The sequence below is a fragment of the Tachyglossus aculeatus genome, chromosome 20 (genome assembly GCF_015852505.1).
Source record: "Tachyglossus aculeatus isolate mTacAcu1 chromosome 20, mTacAcu1.pri, whole genome shotgun sequence".
Classification (NCBI taxonomy): Eukaryota; Metazoa; Chordata; class Mammalia; order Monotremata; family Tachyglossidae; genus Tachyglossus; species Tachyglossus aculeatus.
In genome coordinates, this window is record NC_052085.1 from 5,614,403 (window position 1) to 5,635,288 (window position 20,886).

Consider the following 20,886-nt stretch of genomic DNA (forward strand, 5'->3'; position numbering starts at 1 on the left):
AATAAGAGATCTTAGCCACGTGAACCTTTTTACAATCTATATTACCGGGGCTCATTGTTTTTCCCATTTTGGTTTAGAAAACGTAGATAAATGGGAAATGTTTGAGGTCTCTGAAATGTTTGAAACATGAGTTGTGACAACGGAAATTATTTTTTCCCTCTGTGTTTGTGGAAAAATCCTATAAGCAGTTTGTCAATCAGCAGGTAAACTGATCTCAATGTTCCTTGATGTCATCTGAAGCCCTCTGAACTTACCCTAGCATTTTTGGACAAATTTGATGCCTATGTTGTCCTCCTTCAGTATTTTTTCACTGGCAATGATCTTTTGAGAATTTGTAGTCGATGATAATCTTAATATTCAGCATTCATTAGTATTTATTGAGCACCAGTTGTATGCGTAGCACTGCCCTAGGAGCCTGGAAATAACATAAGGAGGACATTTTCAAACTCTATACTAGTAGTAATATTAACATTTATTGAGTGGCTATTTCGTGCAATGTACTGCCTTAACTTCTTGGAAAGTGCAGAACAAAGAAGTGACATATTCTCTGCCAAAAAATTTTATATTCCAACAGAGGCAGACAAAAAGTAGTTAAAATAAATAAATGAATGTAGGCTTAAATAAAATGTGTAAATGTTGTGGATGGGTATCAATTTGATTCTTATTTTCACCCATGTGTTTTTTAAGAGTATTCTTTAAGCGCTTATTATGTGTCAAACACTCTTCTAAACCCTGGGGTTAATCAAGCAGGCGAGTCACAGTCCCTGTCCTATGGGGCTCAAAGTCAAGTAGGAAGAAGAACAGGTATTGAATTTCCATTTTACAGTTGAGGCAGCTAAAGCACAGAAAAGTGAGGTGTTATGCCCAAAGTCACACAGCAGAATCAGAACCTAAAGCTCAGTACAATGCTTTGCATACATTTAGCACAAAAATACTATTACGAAATAGTAATACTATTGCTAAGTTAGATCCCTGCCCTCTGTTCTCTTCTCAACTCTGCGGACATTCATCTCTACCCTAAATCAGCCCTAATACTGTCATGAGTACACGTACACATGCTAGCCTTTGGGATTATAAAATACCAAATTCAGATGCACCTTGGATATTACTCTGTCTCCTAACCCTGGAATTACCACTGTCAGTCACAGCCTCCTAAACTGCCACCTTTGCTTTATCACCCTACGTTTCTACCTTTGAAGCAGCATGGCTCTGTGGAAAGAGCCCGGGCTTGGGAGTCAGAGATCATGGGTTCGAATCCCGGCTCCGCCACTTGTCAGCTGTGTGACTTTGGGCAAGTCATTTAACTTCTCTGGGCCTCAATTCCCTCATCTGTAAAATGGGGATTAAGATTGTGAGCCCCACGTGGGACAACCTGATCACCTTGTACCCGCCCCCCAGCACTTAGAACAGTGCTTTGCACATAGTAAGTGCTTAACAAATACCATCATTATTATTATTATTACAAGGAGCAGTGGGAGAGAAAACATAGAACTATGATAGGAGATTTGCATATGTATATTTTTAAACCATTTTATTTTTCAAAATTTCCATTAAAAATGACACGATAGTGATTTTTTTCTGGCTTGCTAATAAATCACTAAACTGATCAGAAACACCAGAAGGTTTTGAAAATTCCATAGTTATAACAAAATTCCACCAGTTAGTGCACTTAATTGGCTCTGTGAAAATAGAGTATTGAGCAAAACCAAGTTTAGTTTCTGGTAGGAAATAATGTTAAGTGCATCATTAACTGCCAGGTCTGGGATTAGGCAGGTAGGAATATCAGGGAGGAAATCAAAACAATATGTATTTTTTAAATGGTAAAAATATATATTCAGAGTTACATCATCATATAGCAATGTAAATAATGCACCAATTTATTATTTCAAATTTCAAGATTTCAAATTAGATTTTTTGTGTGTACATAGGTAAATATCTAATGTTCAAAGTTTATTCAGCAGAAAGACTCCTTGTGCTAACACAGTAAAGATCCCTAATGCCGAAAAGAGAATTGCTATTGAATTTGGCTTTTAATCTCTATTAAAGCCAGTTAAAGTTTTTCAAAGGTTTAGGAGGGGAAAGTAAGAAGGTGTTTGAGCAATGGTAAACTTTCCATGCTGCAAAATGAGAACTTTTTCACAATGTGAGAAAGTGCTACAGTAAATACTGGCAAAAGAATTCAAAAACACTCTTGTGAAAGAGCACTAAATGAAGACCCTCCTAACGGGCGATCCCTGTAGCTTTTTTTTTTTTATTTGGCCTATTTCAAGTCACTTAAATTGTGTAAGCATACCGAAACTTGTTGCATCTGCCACGAGGCAACCCTAAGAGGGCATTGGCCTCTGTGCAAGTTTCGTGGCTGAATTTAGCAAGAATCCCAGCAGAATATTCATATGCCAGCAGAATATTCATATGCCAGCAGAATATTCATATGCCAGCATTGGTGATTGCCTTGCTTAGAGCTACATTAAGGTACAGCCTCTGGTTTGGCAGTTAGTTGACCTCACTGCTGCCCATGGAAAGTATTTTTTCTACTTAGGCAATGAACAGGGCTGATGAAAGGAGGGATCTCCAGTTTCATCTCTCCTCCCTTTGCCAATGGATGGGAACAGGGAACTGCTCTGCTGGGGCTTCCGTTAAGTGGGGAAGGGGTGAGTCACAGAGGGATGGTGGGACACAGGAAAGAGGGAGGGCAAAGGGACCCAGAGATTTCATTTCCTGCAAGTGTATCATTTGGTTCAATTCTAACTATGAAATAACGGCACTGGTTGTTGATGAGGATTGCTTCCTTCCTCTTCCTTTTACATAGGATGATAGCAAGCAAGCTCAATTTTTAGCTCTGGCCGTTGTTTACTTCATTTCTGTGCTCATGGTCTCCAAGTACCGGGACATATTGGAACCTCAGCGGGAAACTGCCAGGTCGCAGGCAGGTAGAAACATCAGGCAGGAAATCAATTCACCAACAAGCACAGGTACTTTGCTCCTCGATACCTTCGCATATCTATGTTTTAGTTGCTGAATTTCTCATCAGCGTACTATGTGTAACCTCAAGTATTTGGAGTAATGCGTTTATCTGATTTTCAAATCACTGTCACATTCATATTTTTCCTAAGTGATTTTGACATGAGAATTTGCTGCACAGACATATGTTTCTTTTAACTGGAAGTTTAAGGCATCAAATTGCTTCCATAACCCCTTGCTTTTGCTCATTATAAATAAGGTTAGCGGAAGTGATCCTTACGGAGTTTGCAGGATTAACAGCACGACAGAAATTTAGCTGGACTGTCAGAGAAAATCTAAGTGCTTGCCATTTGTGGGTTTTTTAATTTTTTTAAAAAAATGGCTTTTGTGCAGTTACTTTATTTGCTAGGCACTGGAGTAGGTACAAGATAGGGTGGATGCAGTCCAAGGCCTACGTGGGGCTCACAGTCTTAATCCCCATTTTAAAGATGAGGAAACTGAGGCAAGTGAAGCGACTTACCCAAGAAGTCACAGCAGACAAGTGGCGGAACCGGAATTAGGACCCAGATCCTTCTGACTCCTGGGCCCATGCTCTATCCACTAGGCCACACTGCTTCTCGTTTGGGGAGCAGTTTTGTCACTGTTTTAAATTTACTGACTGAAGTCTACACTCAGTAACCAAACACGCTTGCCTGAAAACAGAAGTTTTTCCTATCAAGGTAGAAAGGTGCGAAAAAGGTAAACCCTGAAAAGACTACTGACTCTCGAGTCCTGCTTCCTCCCCAGTTTGTTTATGCAAGATAGTCTATGAAACTGTGATTTGACTGGAAGTGTTGCCTTTATTGGCTTGGCGTGTTTTGTAATGTCTTAGTTCTGCTGGCCACTGATGTTGCAGTCTCTGGAGGAGCAGGTTCTGGAGGAGTTTTGCCATTGTTTCTGTTATTAAACTGCCAGTCCAGTAGCTTTTTGCACTGGATTTGGTTTCTGGTTGACATTGTCTCCTTTTGAAAGAGCCATGTAACACATACAAGGATAAAGAAAGAGTGAGTAGAAATCAGTGGTCAAATCTCTGCATGCTGCTCTTCATCAACATGTCATTCCACTTCATCAGCGTGCTTTGCTGAGGTCTTTTTTGTTCTCGGAGTAATGATTTGCATTGTATCTGTTGATTTGTGGTTCACTTACTCTGGAACATCATCATCTTTCAGCGTTACATCAGAGTTGCTTTTTTTATGCCAACTCACTAATCTCCCTAGGAGTTATTTCAAGTGGTCATTTATGTAATTTTTAAAATGTCAGTTCAACATCATATCTCTGTGTTCCTATCAAAATCTTATTCTGTAACGCTGGACAGGAGAATGTATTTTCAGTGAATGTGCCCAGTGTCTATGTTTTTGTATACTTGTCTTTTGCCCTCTCTGAATGTTTGTTTATCCAGGTGCCTGTCTTATGTCGTTTGCTATCTCTTAATGCATAACTTGTTTCGTTACATGAGAGATGCATTCTTTGTTGATAGTGCCATGCTTGCATGTTGAGTGGACAAGAACTCCAGTTATGAATCCGCAGTGGACCAGGCCGAAGTCTTTTACTCAAGCCTCATCAAAGAGAAACTCCTTGTGATAGGCTTTAAAACATTCAATAACCATACCCTGCTTCTACTTTACTTCTCTCATTACTTACTGCGGCCCAGGCTACACATTTTGCTCGTCTAATGCCAACCTCCTCACTGTACCTCGATCTCGTGTAGCTCACCACTAACTCCTTGCCCTCATCCTGCCTCTTGCCCAGAATACCCTCCCTCTTCATATCCAACAGTCACGCTCTCTCCACCTTTAAAGCCTTATTAAAAGCACACTTCCTCCAAGAGCTCTTCCCTGACGAAGCCCTCATTTCTTCCTCTTCCACGCCCTCCTGCATCACTCTTGCACTTGGATTTTCACCCTTTATCCCTGCCTCCCTCAGCCCCATAGCACTTAAGTACATTTCGGTTATTTATTGATATTAATGTCGATCTGCCCCTCTAGACTGTAAACTCACTGTGGGCAGGGAGTGTGTCTACCAACTCTGTTATATTGTACTCTCCCAAACACTTAGTACAAATGCTCTGCACACAGTGAGTGCTCAGTAAATACGAGTGATTGATTTGATTAGCTGGCTCACCTTTGATTCCATGATTTTCTCCACAGTTGTGGTCATACCTTCTATCCCTCATCCAAGTTTGAACCATGGATTCCTTGCCAAGTTAATTCCCGAGCAGAGCTTTGCCCACTCATTTTACAAAGGTAATATTGACATCATCTCCTCATCTGTTGGGGTATCCATATCTAAAGCATTGTAACTCAAGAACTAATCACATTATGCAATATTTAATAAACAACCAAACTCCTCAGGTTTCTCGGGATGGAGTTTCCGTGCCTGGATGTGGTAAGGAGATCGTAGATTTTCTGTTTGCACTGTGTTATGTTTGCTTCAGTAACGTCTAGCAAATTTCTGAAACATGCACACACTTACATTGGATAATTGAAATGAATTATTCACTTTTTCTTCATGAATCTCTTGCTCCTGGGGTCCATTTTCTTTTTTACATGAATATAGGGTTTAGAAATGAACAGTTCACTGGTAATATAGTCCATTTTGAGCCTGAATCGTGCATTGTAATAATTTTTCAACACACTTCATTCTGAGTTTCTGTGCATTTTAGGTCCTTAAAATTTTCTTTTGTTAAATATACATAGTAGAAGTGCATTTTTTTATTTTTAGATGCCTTTTATGACATTTCTATTCATTAATAGTTTCTTCGCTATTCCTAATTGAGACAACACTAACATGCTCAATTCATTCTTGATAAAGGACTTGCAGTCTCTGGATTCAGAAGTGCTACCCAACCCTTAAAACTTAATTGAATCCTGCCTCCCCTTTGAATTTTTACGTTATTATGCAATTATGGTACTTTATGTAGCAGGCATTAGGATGGCTCATTCTTTAGGCCCATCTGCTTGCACATTAGACCAATTAGTTCACCTACAGGCATAACAGTGTACCTTAAAACATTCTAGAATGTAATTCATCAAATTTTATGCATTTAGAAAGTATCTATAATGAGTGACTTTTAATGGCAAAGGAAAAGGAACATTACAAAAGCATCGACCACTGTTAAGTCCCTTCTGGAGAGACAAAATGCGGAGAGGGAGCAGGATGCAAGTTAACTCTGGGTGGAAATAAGGAATCATAGGAAAAATAGACCTGCCAGAGCATTGACTTTCACCACATGAGGAGCCTGTAAAGTTACATCTTCAACCCCTTTACAGTCAAGCAATATGAATCCAGCCCCACTCCGTACCTCATACGTGCCTCACCACCTCCATGGCTCTCTTTCTTTTTTTCACACCCGTATTCCGCTTTGACTAGATCATTTCGAACTTTGTTCCTGTCTTGCGTAGTGTGGCCAACTCCACCGTCTTGAGTATTTTTCTGTGTATTTATTAAGGATGTGTTTGATCTCTTCATCTTGGCCTTTAACAAATGTGGGATAAAATTGGCCCCAGGACCGGTCCCTGTGGGATGCCATTTGATGTATTCTCTGTCTTGCTCCCTGTGTTCAGGCCCCAGCCCCCACAGCCCTTATGTGCAGATCTGTAATTTATTTATTTTTTAATAATGTCTGTCTCTTCCTTTATTCATTCATTCATTCAATCGTATTTATTGAGGGCTTACTGTGTGCAGAGCACTGTACTAAGCGCTTGGGAAGTCCCAAGTTGGCAACATCTAGAGACGGTCCCTACCCAACAGTGGGCTCACAGTCTAGAAGGGGGAGACAGAGAACAAAACAAAACATATTAACAGAATAAAATAAATAGACTAAATATGTACAAGTAAAATAAATAAATAGAGTAACAATGGGTCACGGACTATTAGGGAAGCAGCATGGTTCAGTGGAAAGAGCCCAGGCTTTGGAGTCAGAGGTCATGGGTTCAAAGGCCGGCTCTGCCAATTGTCAGCTGTGTGACTTTGGGCAAGCTCATTGTGGGCAGGGAATGTGTCTGTTTTTTTGTTGTGTTGTACTCTCTCAAGTGCTTAATACAGCGCCCTGCACACAGTAACACTCAATAAATGCTATTGTTATGTTGAGAAGTAGCTTGGCCTAATGGGCAGAGTACAGGCCTAGAAGTCTGAAGGATCTGGGTTCTAATTCCAGCTCTGCCACTTGTCTGTGTGACCTTGGGCAAGTCACTTAACTTCTCTGTGCTTCAGTTACCTCATCCGTTAAAATGGGGATTAAGACTGTGAACACTATGTTGGATTGTGTCCAACCTGATTAGCTTATGTCTACCCCAGTGCTTAGTACAGCGCCTGCCACATAGTAAGCATTAACAAATACCGTAAAAAAAGAAAAAGTTAATACCAAACAAATGCTTTGAAGGCTGCCCAAAAGCCTGGTGTGTTCTTCCTAACAGTGGTCACTGTCCAGGGTGGTAGATTTGAAAGCCATGTATCAAGTATTGTCACCACAGTTTATTGGATATTAATATCTCTTACTATTTTATTTTGTAAAGTATGAATGAATGGGATTATCTTTTATAAAAACTTTAGTTCACTCCCTAGCTTCAGATACTGTAACTTAATTCTCCACTTCCTGCCTAAGTAGAGGGTGATACTGGGGATGTTCGTTGGTAATAGTTCTGTATATTACTGCTTCATGATGTATGAATAATCTGTATATATGTATATATGTTTGTACATATTTATTACTCTATTTTACTTGTACATATCTATTCTATTTTATTTTGTTAGTATGTTTGGGTTTTGTTCTCTGTCTCCCCCTTTTAGACTGTGAGCCCACTGTTGGGTAGGGACTGTCTCTAGATGTTGCCAACTTGTACTTCCCAAGCGCTTAGTACAGTGCTCTGCACACAGTAAGCGCTCAATAAATACGATTGATTGAATAATGGATGGCATAATTCACTACAGAACTGCATTTCAACTCGTACAGTAATTTAAAGAACATTTCAAAATTCAGGTACATTTAATTGAATGTTTATATTTGAGTCTCTTGTGAGATGATGGATGAGCCTCGGTTCCAGGCTGAGTAGTGAGAACCTGAGAGGAGTTGATTATCGTGCTGGTGGTTTGCCCAACCCCACCCGCATTCTCTCAGCTTCACCAGTCGTGTCTCCCCTGGGGGCTAATATATGCCAAATATCACTTAGGAGAAAATAGCACAGTAGGTAGTGAATGGATGATGGGAAGGCTGGTAAAATGTTCCAGCTGGTAGTCTGTGGTGGTAGCCTTTTGGGTGGGGCAGAAGGGATAGATCCAGGACATAATAATAATAATAATAATAATGGCATTTTGTTAAGCGCTTACTATGTGCAGAGCACTGTTCTAAGCGCTGGGGGGATACAAGGTGATCAGGTTGTCCCACATGGGGCTCACAGTCTTAATCCCCATTTTACAGATGAGGTAACTGAGGCTCAGAGAAGTTAAGTGACTTGCCCAAGGTCACACAGCAGAAATGTGGTGGAGCCGGGATTCGAACCCATGACCTCTGACTCCAAAGCCCGGGCTCTTTTCCACTGAGCCACGCTGCTTCTCATGACCTCGACATGGTCGAGGAAGAGCAAGCAGGCTTTTGCAGTAGATAATAATAATAATAATGACGGTATTTGTTAAGGGCTTACTATGTGCCAAGCACTGTTCTAAGCGCTGAGGTAGATACAAGATCATCAGCTTGTCCCCCGTAGGGCTCGCAGTCTCAGTCCCCATTTCCCAGATGAGGTCACTGAAGCCCAGAGAACTGAAGTGACTCGCCCAGAGTCACCCAGCTGACAAGTGAGAAGCAGCGGGGCTCAGTGGAAAGAGCCCGGGCTTTGGAGTCAGAGGTGATGGGTTCAAATCCTGCCTCCGCCCACTGTCAGCTGTGGGACCTTGGGCAAGTCACCTCACCTCTCTGGGCCTCAGTGACCTCATCTGTAAAATGGGGATTAAGACTGTGAGCCCCACGTGGGACAGCCTGATCACCTTATATCACCCCAGCGCCCAGAACAGTGCTTTGCACACAGTAAGCGCTTAACAAATGCCATCATTATTATTATTATGGTATTATTATTATTCAGTTATTATATACAGTTATTATTCACTATTATTATTATGGTAGATCAAAAGCCAGCAAACAGTCGAGGATAACTACGAGGCTTCAGGCTTCTGGGACAGAAAGGATGGTTCTGTCTAATGAAATGGACAAGATCGGGGGAAAGCTGAGGAGTTCTGTTTTAGATGTAGAGCTTGGGGGGGTCGGTGAGGACGCTAAAGTGGAGATGTCTGGAAAGCAAGAGGTGTGTGATTGAGAGTAAGATTGGGGCTAGAGAGATAGATTGGGAAGTCATCCGCATAGGGCTCTTAGCTCTAGGCCTGTGAGCGGATGAGCTCCAGAAAAGAGTGTAGAGCAAGAAGAGCAGAAGACCAGATGAAGGCCTGGCCAGAGGCCCACGACAAGAAGATAAGGAACGGTCAGAGAGGCAGGGGAAGAACAAAGTTTTAAATGTCAGCGAAACCGACGCCAGGAAAGGTTTTGTGCAGAGAGGCTCCTCTGCTGCTAATCTCCTCACCGTACCTCGTTCTCACTTGTCCCGCCATCGACCCCCGGCCCACATCCTCCCCCGGGCCTGGAATGCCCTGCTCCCTCTGCCCATCCGCCAAGCTAGCTCTCTTCCTCCCTTCAAGGCCCTGCTGAGAGCTCACCTCCTCCAGGAGGCCTTCCCAGACTGAGCCCCTTCCTTCCTCTCCCTCTCGTCCCCCTCTCCATCCCCCCCATCTTACCTCCTTCCCTTCCCCACAGCACCTGTATATATGTATATATGTTTGTACATATTTATTACTCTATTTATTTTGCTTGTACATATCTATTCTATTTATTTTATTTTGTTAGTATGTTTGGTTTTGTCTCCCCCTTTTAGACTGTGAGCCCACTGTTGGGTAGGGACTGTCTCTAGATGTTGCCAACTTGTACTTCCCAAGCGCTTACTACAGTACTCTGCACACAGTTAGCGCTCAATAAATACAATTGATTGATTGACTGTCTCTATATGTTGCCAATTTGTACTTCCCAAGCGCTTAGTACAGTGCTCTGCACACAGTAAGCGCTCAATAAATACGATTGATGATGGTACCCAGGGTCAAAAGGAGCTGAAAAGTTGAAGAGGATCAAGATAGAGCATAGGTCTTTGAATTTGATTATAAGGGGGCCATTTGTGACCTTAGAGAGCACAGTTTCAGAAGAAATAGTTGTATGGAACTGGGAGTCAGAGGACTCCTGGGTTCTCATTCCAGCTCTGCCGGTTGCCTGCTGAATAGCCTTGGGCAAGTCACCTCCCAGTGCCTCAGTTTCCTCATCTGCAAAGTGGGGATTCAATACCTGTTCTTCCTGCTGTTCAGACTCTGAGCCCTATGCGGGACAGGGACTGTATCCAACCTGATTGATTTGTATCTACCCCAGTGCTTAAAACAGTGCTTGACACATGGCATAAGCTTGTGCACATTGTTGCACATGGAAAATATTGTACTGTAATATGGATTGTCCATAACACAAAGGTTTGCAAAAATATAGTGCCTGTATTCTAGAACAACTGGATGTACTTGAAAGCAGCCAGAAATCCAAACTTTCTTATGCTGATTTTAGAAATATCAGTCTGGGTGAATGTCTAAGTTTAGAGAAACAGCATGGCCTCGTGGAAAGAGCCTGGGCTTGGGAATCAAAGGACCTGTAGTCTCATCCTGGCTCACACTTTTCCACTGTGTAACCTTGGGCAAGTCATTTCACTTCTCTGGGCTTCAGTTTCCTCATCTGTAAAACGGGCATTCAATGCCCATTATCCGAGCTACTCAGACTTTGAGCCCTGTGTGGGACCTGATTATCTTGTATCTACCCCAGCGCTTAGCCCTGTGCTTGGCACATAGTAAATGCTTAACAAATCCTACAATCATTTATAATTATTAACAATAATAATGCCATTACTAGTAATAATAATACCATTATTAGTCATATCTAGAAGAATTGAATAGCATTCATATACTTTCCAAACAAGTAAGGTCTTAGAAAGTTAGATACGTTATTGAGTGTAGCTATCACTTTTTGTTTGTGGGCAAGTTGAATTGTTTTAGATCTTATGGCTTATTTTATGTAGTCAGTCAGTATTTATTGAATGCTTACTCTGTGCAGAGCACTGTAGCAAGCGCTTAGGAGAATCCATTCAAGTACTGAAACAGTATTCTTGACTGAATGATTTTAATGCTTTTTATTTCAACTGTCCCAACTCAGAAACTCCTGCAGTATTTCCAGAGAGCATCAAAGAAAAAGAGACCCCCACACCAGTTGAAGACATTCATTTGGAAGGCTCCATGCCTCACACCGATTCCGGAATTGGTGAGGAGCAAATGCCCAACATCCTTAACGGGGCAGACCTGGAGAACAGCACAGGCCCGGATGCCATGAGTGAGCTGTTGTCTACGCTGTCCTCCGAAGTGAAGAAATCACAGGAGAACTTACCAGAGAGCCCCAATGAAATGTTGAAGCCGGCACCGTCCATATCCAGCATCAGCCAAAGTAAAGGCATCAACGTCAAGGAAATACTGAAAAGCCTCGTGGCCGCCCCGGTTGAAATGACTGAATGTGGCCCTGATCCTATTCCTTACCCGGATCCTGCATTGAAGAGGGAAGCTCAGGCTATTCTTCCCATGCAGTTTCATTCCTTTGACAGGTATGCTCCCAGCTTATCAATCATATTGTTCGGGTGGCGGCGGCGGGGGTGAAATGCGTAATTCCATGAATTCAGAGGCTTGCGCGATACCTTTTGAAGCTGTGGAAGCCGCAGTGCCAGTTAATGAAATTAAATACGAAGGAATAATGTTTGTGACTTCTGTAGCTACAAAGCCCCGGCTCCATGAAGTTGTGGCTCAACTTGATTTTATTATTTCATCCAAGGCATCAGGAATAACGCCTTGCATGAAATAATAAAATCGCAACAATGGAATCGACTGTCAGTCAGTATTAACTCTGATACAAAAGAGGGGTTCTTTTAACTGAAGTATTTTGGCTTCATATCCCTGAATTTGAAAGAGGCGGATTGAGAAACGAAAGGAAATGCTCCGTGACAATTTTCGTGCCCAGCTCTTCACCACTCAAAAGTGATATTTTGAGTGATCTAAATTGTCGGTGTCCTAATCATTTTCTTCCTCTGTGTGTTCGATTAAGATGCTGGCTTAGTTCATGCATTGAAGAATGCAATAGAATACCTGTAGTACAAAAAAGAAAACTATATAGTTTTGTAAAAATGGAGAAGCAAATGCACTTTCAGATACACACAAGATAAAAGAACATAGCGGTGCCTTCAAGTAGAAGGAAAGCTTGAAGTGGAATTTAGAACTAAAATGTGAATGCAGAGATTAGAAAGCTGATGATATTTCATGACAGAAAACACTGAGTTTAATAACTGTTGAAAATACTGATTCACAAAATGGTTGCATTTAACTGCAGAACACAATTGTTGGGATAATTCAGGATATAATCCAATGATGTCATTATGGGAAGAAACGAATGTGACTTGGCATCAGGAGTGAAAAATGGATTGATCATAATGTAGTAATTTTTGTTACTTGTCTCCTAACAGTCATGTCAGAGAAAAAAACATTTTATCTTACGGAAAAATCTGCTTTAGTCTGTATGTTATTGTTTTAGATTTTTTCTGGGAAAAAAGGTGTTAAAATAGATTGCTTTCCATTAGGATGAAATTATTAGGTATGCAAGGGAACTTAATTACTGCATTGTCATTTTTCTTCATATTCTTCCAGAAAGGTAAATGCGGTTTATGAATATCTTCAATTTGCATTATCTGTGCCCCGTAAACTTACTCTGAAATTGAGAGGGAAGATATGAAATCTGGCATATGAGCTATTTTCTCTTTTTTAGGTCAATGTAAACCACTGTCACTTCATATTATATTACACATATATGTATATATTATATATGATATACATATTGCCCATTTTATAAAATAGGGAATTGAAAAAAGCTTTAGAATAAGAATTTTTGTGGTTGATATTGGAACGCTTCTTAGAAATTTAATTCTCATTTATGGAGTTTTTTAATTCTTTCATTTTTTATTATAAATTTTTTTTATTTTATTCAAACATGAATTTCCTCAGAGTACCCTTAAACTAGAGAAAATATTACATTGGCAAGTCAGGTGCATTTTTGGGAATATATATTATGGCATCTTGTCTGCTGTCATCTTTGGTGCATTTCTTAGAATTTTTTATTGTAATTATTATTGTTACCATTTGGCCAAGAGAAAAAAAATTAAGAATGACCCTGATTCCTATGAATCAATCAATATTAAGTTCAGGATCTTATTTTAGCTGCTTTATTTTCAGGGGGATTGAATTCCATATCACTTTAAACTGCTAATTTCATCCTGTCTGAAAGCTAAAACTTAACAAAAGTCATGAAACCAATCCTTTAAGTTACAGAGCTGTCTCTAAGGGCAATAAGAAATGTATAAGGCCGGTCAGCCGACAGATTTTTCAGAATGGTAGGTGCCGTTTGGTCACAGTAATATTTAAGCAATACGCTGTGGAGTAGGTTCCTTTTTCGAAATCGTAGGAGCAACATTTAAGAGCACAAAGCAGATTCCAGTTCATTTTAGCCAGAGGGACTCCTGCGTAGCTAATGTATGCAGCAGTTCAAGTACTATCGAATGTAAATGATGAGGTGATATTGATGAAAGGAGGGGATTGGGGTCTCGGGGGGCGCCGATGACGGATTGAACAGAAGCGGCCTTGCCCTGCACGTAACTCAAGTCTGTCGTCTTCACCGCTCAAAGCCATAATGGGAGGTGGCAGTCTGAAATGAGTTGCCACGGCAAAGAGTATTATTTTTGAAATGCTTTCACACAAATCACTAGGCCCTGCATACAACTTAGTTTCATGCTTTAATGTCATCAGGAGGCACAAATTGGTGTGTCTAATTGTTTGCCACCTGCCAGCAAAATGAGCTGCCAGCCAGCCAGACGGGTTTGATTGTCTGTCAGCTATTCAATAGATTGAGAGTGACAACATCAAAAATTTCACTTCAAACTCTGAAGCTTTGAGCAGCCTTTCAGAGACCTCTTCCCCACAAGTGCTTCTGGACAACCGCATTTTTCAATTAGGTTTCAATATATTGCTGCCTCCTGCCTCATCTGTCTTAAGGTAGCTCTAATTGCATTATGAGCTATATAAACAGATTTCTGAGACACTAGAGTCTGAAATCTAAGTTATGACATGTCTTTTAACATCAGACCGAATTCCTTGAAAAGAGGATCCAGGGTGACATTTTTGAGAAGGAGAATTCTGAACACTATGAATTTGAGAACGTAGAATTATAATGGCACTTGCCCTGCCAATAAATGATTTTGCAGTTATCTCTGACTTGACAGAGGCATGAAATCACTTGTCTGTTTTTGGTATATCAGTCATATTTCATAATAATATTTCATAATCTCAGTGGAGATCACCTAGGTCTTTATGTGTTTGTAAATAATAGCTCTACCAGTTCCCTGCTATGGATCCTAGCAATATATTTCAGTTTGAAAAGAAGTTTGCAATCAACTGTTGATGCAGTTTGACATCTTCTGCCTCTAGGATTGACTTTTCAAGCTTTTCAAAGTTTGAAAATTGCTGTGACTATTTTGGGTCTTGGAATTTAGAAATTTGGAGAGCTTGAGTAACATAAAGGATGTCCTCTACTCTTTTGTTTTTTGCGTGGGGGCGGCGGGGAGGGGATTATTTGTTAAATGCTTATTTTGTACCAACCACTGTACTAGACATTGGGTTAGAAGCAAAATAAAAAGTTGGATAGTCTCTGTCTCACATACAGCTCACAGTCTTAATTTGGAGGGAGCAGGATTTAATCCCCATTTTAGAGATGAAGTAGCTGAGGTACAGAAATGTGAAGTGACTTACCCAGTAGACAAGTGGGAGAGCCAGGATTAGGAACCAGTTCTGTGCTCTTTCTCCTAGGCCACATGGCTTTTCCTCTTGCTGATATTTTATGCCAGTTTTTTGGTTTCATTATCAAATCTCTCATTTAGATTACCTTGATTTATGCCATGAAATCATTATAAATTGGGTGTTCATTAGTTCCATAAATACCTTTTTAATACGGCCTTTCTTTCCCAACATGTTGTCCACAAATGTTCCATAGTTGTGAATGATATGGTTTCCTCCAAGTTGGATTTCACTTGAAAATTTTGCCAAAGAATGCATTTCAGTTTTGGTCAGGGTTTCCAGGGTATATCACATTTAGTATTTCTCTCTGTGTCCAGAAACTAAATTAAAATTGAGAGCATTTAATATTGCAAATCTCCTTTCTACTGGCTTGAAGCTGTTGAGGTTCAGCAAGCATTTTTAATGCGGAGGTAGTTGCCCGTCATACAGTACAGCGAGTTGTGTTTTGGTGCTAATATGATGCTTCTGAGGCCGAGAGCACTCTTATCCCGTTAACCTCTTTCACTGGCCGTTGGTATGGGGTAGTGATTCCCCTGCTCCAGCTAGGCGCAAACCTGATTCAAGGAAAGGATACCAGATGCCAATTTGCAAGGAAAAATTTCAGTAGTTTGTCAGAAATTATCCTTTGGAAAACTATTATAGAGTTTGATGTAAATGGGTGAGCTCTCCATGCCTTTATTTTCTTAGTCTTCTTGGATTTCTGCTTAGTATGTAAATAGAAGGAGGCAGATATGAGGAAAAGCCAAAAAAAAATTTTTTTTTTTTAATCTAAATTCATTTTCACTTCTGATGTGTAACAGAAGAACGGTCCACAGTAGATTGTCTGGAATTATGGGGCCTTTTTTCTAAATAAAGTAAAAGCTTATACATAATTTATTAACATCCACATCTCTGCTGCTTTTGTACTTTCTTTTTATTTGATCACCAGCGTGGTGTATTTCCCTTAGGTAGGGGAGCTTTCAGTTTTCATTTCTGAGCTCTGCGTTTTTCCTGCCCTTATATTCTTCCCGGCTGTACTGCCTCTTACCGTCAAACAATTGTTTGAAAACATGAGGGATCGTGATTCTCTTTAGGCTCCACAAGGAGCATCGCCACCCTCCCGGAAGGTTGGAGGACCCCTTCCAGTAACCGCTCCTTGATTTGGGAAATACTGTCCCAAACCAGTGACCTCCCTGGCTGCCTGCAGCCCAGCTTGTGTATCCATCTCAGAGATGCATACGGAAGCTGTCGAAAGACGGGATGAGCAGCCGCTGCTGTGCCCCCGACAGAATGAGTGCTGGTGTCCAGCCCCTGCCCTTTCCCCAACCCCTGCCCAAATGGTCCTGACCCTGACTCCAGGCCAGAGCTGGTTCTCAAGTTCGGGGATCTCTGCCTTCAGCAGAAAGAAAGGAAGAGCACAATCAGAGACAACGCTGCCTTTCATTCATTTCATTCAATCCTATTTATTGAGCGCTTACGGCGTGCAGAGCTTGGAAAGTACCTTCTAGACTGTGAGCCCCTTGTTGGATAGGGATTGTCTCCGTCTGTTGCTGAATTGTACTTGCCAAGCACTTAGTAATAATAATAATAATAATGATAGCATTGATTAAGCTCTTACCGTGTGCAAAGCACTGTTCTAAGCGCTGGGGAGGTCACAAGGTAATGAGGTTGTCCCACGGGGGGCTCACAGTCTTAGACCCCATTTTACAGATGAGGGTACTGAGGCCCTGAGAAGTTGTGACTTGCCTAAAGTCACACAGCTGACAAGTGGCAGAGCCGGGATTTGAACCCATGACCTCTGACTCCAAAGCCTGTGCTGTTTCCACTGAGCCACGCTGCTTCTCGTAGTACACTTAGTACAATGTTCTGCACACAGTAAGTGCTCAATAAATATGATTGAATAAATGGAAGTACAGTAGAGCAATAGAGACAGTCCCTGCCCATAGTCTTCAGTGCTCCTCTGCAGTCTTACTAGAGCCTGCCCTGTGCCTCAGTTACCTCATCTGTAAAATGGGGATTAGGACTGTGAGCCCCCCGTGGGAAAACCTGATCACCTTGTAAGCTCCCCAGTGCTTAGAACAGTGCTTTGCACACAGTAAGTGCCTAATAAATGCCATTATTATTATTATTATTATTATTATTATTATTATCCATCCATCCATCAGACCACTGGACTCAATGAAGATCCTTCTTTAGCAGGGCCTGTCCTTTAAGATTTAAGGCTTAAGATTGCTCCAGATACTTTTCCCATGTTTGAAATGACAGTGATTAGCCCTTTCAAGGTAATTAGCTTGTTCCTGTATATTAAACAACATCCTCCATGCTTTCCGGGTCTCAGTGACAGTTGTGGAATTTTAGCTTTCTGAGATTAATGAGCCTGCTGACCTGCAGGTCTTTAAAATGAGGCTGAATTCCCATTTTGTGTTTCTTGGAGGCAAGGGAGTGGCAAGTCCCATCTCCAAAGTTTGTATTGTTGGTATTGTGCCAGACCTGACTTTTTGCCTCCTTTCCCTGTTTTGTAGCACCCCACCCCCGGCCCCTACCTATTTGTAAAACAAGTGAAAGCATATTCTAATGACATCAGATAGAAACCAAACTGCCCAACCGGGAAATGTAAATAAACAGACCTAAAGGGAGCCCGTGGTGGGTTCTAGAGCATATACATTCAGCTGGGATTCTCTAGTCTGCTTTGCTGACTTTGGCAACCAGACTTTGCCTGAGGTGTCTGAACAACCCCCACCTGAGTACACCCCGTTGGCAAATAGAAACAACAGGAAGCAGCTCGGCCTAATGGCTAGAGTACAGGCCTGGGAATCAGAAGGACCTGGGTTCCAATCCCACACCTGCCACATCTGCTCTGTGACCTTGGGCAAGTCACGCTTCTCTGTGTCTGTTACCTCATCTCTAAAATGGGGATTGAGACTGTGAGCCTCATGTGCGGCAGGGACTGCGTCCAACTCAATTTGCTTGTATCCACCCCAGTACGGTGGCTGGAACATAGTAAGCGCTTAACAAAAACTATCTTTTTTTTTCTAATCCCAGCTGTAGTACTATTACTGCTATATTGCCTTGATTTCATATAGCGCTTTTCTTCCTAAAGGGCTTTTTCATTCTTGGGCTCCTTTTTGTCTTCACCACATCCCCGTAAGATAAGGAAAAAGCAGATATTATTCCCTTTTTTTCAGATGGAGAAACTAAGATTGTAAAGAGGTCAAATGACTTGCCCAAGATCACACAGCAGGACAGTTGCAGAGCTGGGACTAGAACCCAGGTCCCGCAACTCTCCACCCAGGCTTTTTCCACTCCACCAAGGCTGCCACATGCCCCTTCCTGAAATGTTAGCAAATCCGTGTTCAACACAGAGGTTTTCCTAATAGAACACATTGTCAAGTAGGTATTATCTGGCCATCTAAGGTACCATCAGTGTTCGTCTTGCCGTTCTCGATCAAGAAGGACTTGAGTTAAAAATAAGGAACGGATGACGCCGAGGCCCTCAAAACCCAGTTGGATTTCAGTTTTAGTTACTTTGTTCGTCTGTTTCTCGCCAGGAGTGTTGTTGTGCCTGTAAAGAAGCCTCCTCCGGGTAGTCTGGCCGTCACCACCGTTGGAGCTGCTACTCCTGGAAGCGGACTGCCGGCAGGCGGCACCCCCAATATATTTGCTGCTACAGGAGCTACACCAAAAAGTATGATTAATACAACAGGTATTGTCCTTAAATCTTTTTGTGACCCCCCTCATCTTTTTTCTTTCTGTTTTCTATATTCTTCTTTTTTCTTCTTAGTTGAATGTTAAAATAAACACCTTGAACATTCAGAGCTATCCTAGCCTTTCTGAGCATTCTACTTCTTGTTAGTCTTTGAGGATATGATGCATGATTTCTAATTAAGAAGTGGCTATTTTCAAGGGACACATTTGCATTGTTCTCCCCCACCCCTTATCTCTTTCCAAACATGAAAGAAGCATGGGGTGCAAAAGGAAAGGAGAATTCGGATAGGAAAGATTTATTATGGAAACATAGGAAATGACATGGAGAGTGGCAGGGTCTCCCAATAATCAGCATCCCTTGCAGTGACAGAAAATGGATTTGGTGGTGTATACTCGTTCAGTCCTAATGGATGATCTCTGCTGGGTCCCCTAAGGGAAAGCAGACATTCCTTGAGGTGTCTGACAGTATGCCCGGAGGGAATGTTCCATTCCAGCCCCAAATTCGATGAAAAGTGGATGTGAGCAAAAATTGCATTTAGTATGGAATCCCATTTCTATCTCGAGATTACAGTGGTGTCCAATTCATTGTCCCCCTTTCCCTGAAGACTCCTAAAAGCAGAGCATTCAAATTCGTTACTTTTTGAAAAGCCCTCCTGAAGTTAACCTTTTTGTTTAATTTCCAGGAATGTTCCTGTTGATGATTAATTCAAATAAATCCTTACCCAAATCTTTGTGATTCCCTTTTAGGTATTTATACAACGCAAGATGATCCCTGCATTTTCCTCCCTGACCATAGTAGCCTTCTCTTCTCCAAACTGTATAGCCTTAAACTTTTCCATTTATTGTCATTACTTCCTTCCTTCCCATTTTGATTAATTTTGCAGCTCTTCTTTGTGCTTTCTGTATCTTGTTGATCATCCCACTTCTAAGTCTGACAAACCATCTACAGTTTATTTATGGTAAAGTAGTGAGTAGAAGGTACTAAATCAAATTTTGTCAAGCTGAATGATTGTAGTAGCAGCTCTGTTGAGCCTTATCATTGACTGTAGATAAGGGGATTGGTTTCCATTTGAGGCTTTTTCCATTTTGTTGAGAAGTTTTATTCTTCCACTCACTTGGACCAATATCTGGTTTCCCTTAGCACTTTAAATCAGACCTTTCTTCCTCATTCTCTTCTCTCTGGTTCTTTAATCCTAACATTAGTTTTCCCCAACTTCTTTGCTCCCATTAGACTAGGAATGTTAACGTCCTTTCCCCAAAATTAAGTATGTCAAGACACTAGAAAATGTAGGTCTGCCTTTCACACTGAGGATTTTAGGAAAATAGAATTCCTCTTTCTGTGACCTTTGAGGGGGTCACAATTTCTGTGTGTCTGTGTAATCAGTTTCTGTTTCAGAACAGGGATAGAAAGAATGGGAGCTGTAAGTAACAAGTGGTACAGTTGCAGTTTATGGAAAAAAAGTTACTCTTGTAAATTTTAATTGCATGGATCCCCTGGGGATATAAGGATATGTCCTGATGTTGCCCAGTTATATGCCAAAAACATTGTTTAGGAACCCCTATGCCGGGATCAAATGTTGCCCAGAGCTTCAGCTAAGTCTTATGAAAATACTGTATGTTCAGATCACATTTAGAGACACTAGATGTCTCTCAACTCCGCTGGTATATCCTGTATTTTCATAGTATGGCAGCTAAAACCCTGTTCTGAAATCACAGTTTTACATAATCCGAGAAAAGTCCTTGAACCAGTGATTGAAGACTACCGTAGAAGGCATTCAACGATTCTTTTGTCAAAATTATAATTTACCATTAATATGTAATGAAAATTTGAGCCCAGAGAATTTCATTTCACAGGGTTCTAGTGTTTAAAAACAAACTTGGACAAGTTAGTCATAGGAGGAGCAAAATAATCTGCTTGTCTGGATTTGCATTGTTGTGGTAATTTAATTTATTAATTTTGTTTTATCGTAAAACTTACTTTCATTCGTTGTTGTTGTCTTTCATTTTTTGTTAAATGTACTCCATTTTGTAGCATGGTGTCGTTAGCCCAACGTGAAATGCTATTGAACTGTTAATGTTTAAGATGTAAATATTAGTTTCCAAAGGTTATGAGTGTCCTAATGACCAATTATTCTGCTTTTTTCCAATATAAAATTACCGTTTTGATTTAAAATTGAGTTAATTCCTTTAAAACCAGAAAAT

At 41.0% G+C, this 20,886-nt stretch overlaps 1 protein-coding gene across 7 annotated transcripts in view; it reads left to right on the forward strand.

Moving 5' to 3' along the window:
• NBEA (neurobeachin) overlaps positions 1-20,886 on the forward strand; it is a 448,073-nt gene that overhangs the window by 138,827 nt on the left and 288,360 nt on the right. For 5 of the 7 annotated variants that reach the window (XM_038761708.1, XM_038761703.1, XM_038761704.1 and 2 more), the window contains 4 exons: positions 2,810-2,972; positions 5,148-5,243; positions 11,276-11,714; positions 18,528-18,682. In XM_038761708.1, coding sequence (XP_038617636.1) covers positions 2,810-2,972; positions 5,148-5,243; positions 11,276-11,714; positions 18,528-18,682 — 853 coding nt within the window. The remainder of the gene's footprint in view (positions 1-2,809; positions 2,973-5,147; positions 5,244-11,275; positions 11,715-18,527; positions 18,683-20,886) is intronic. The other 2 variants (XM_038761706.1, XM_038761707.1) reach the window with 2 other exon arrangements.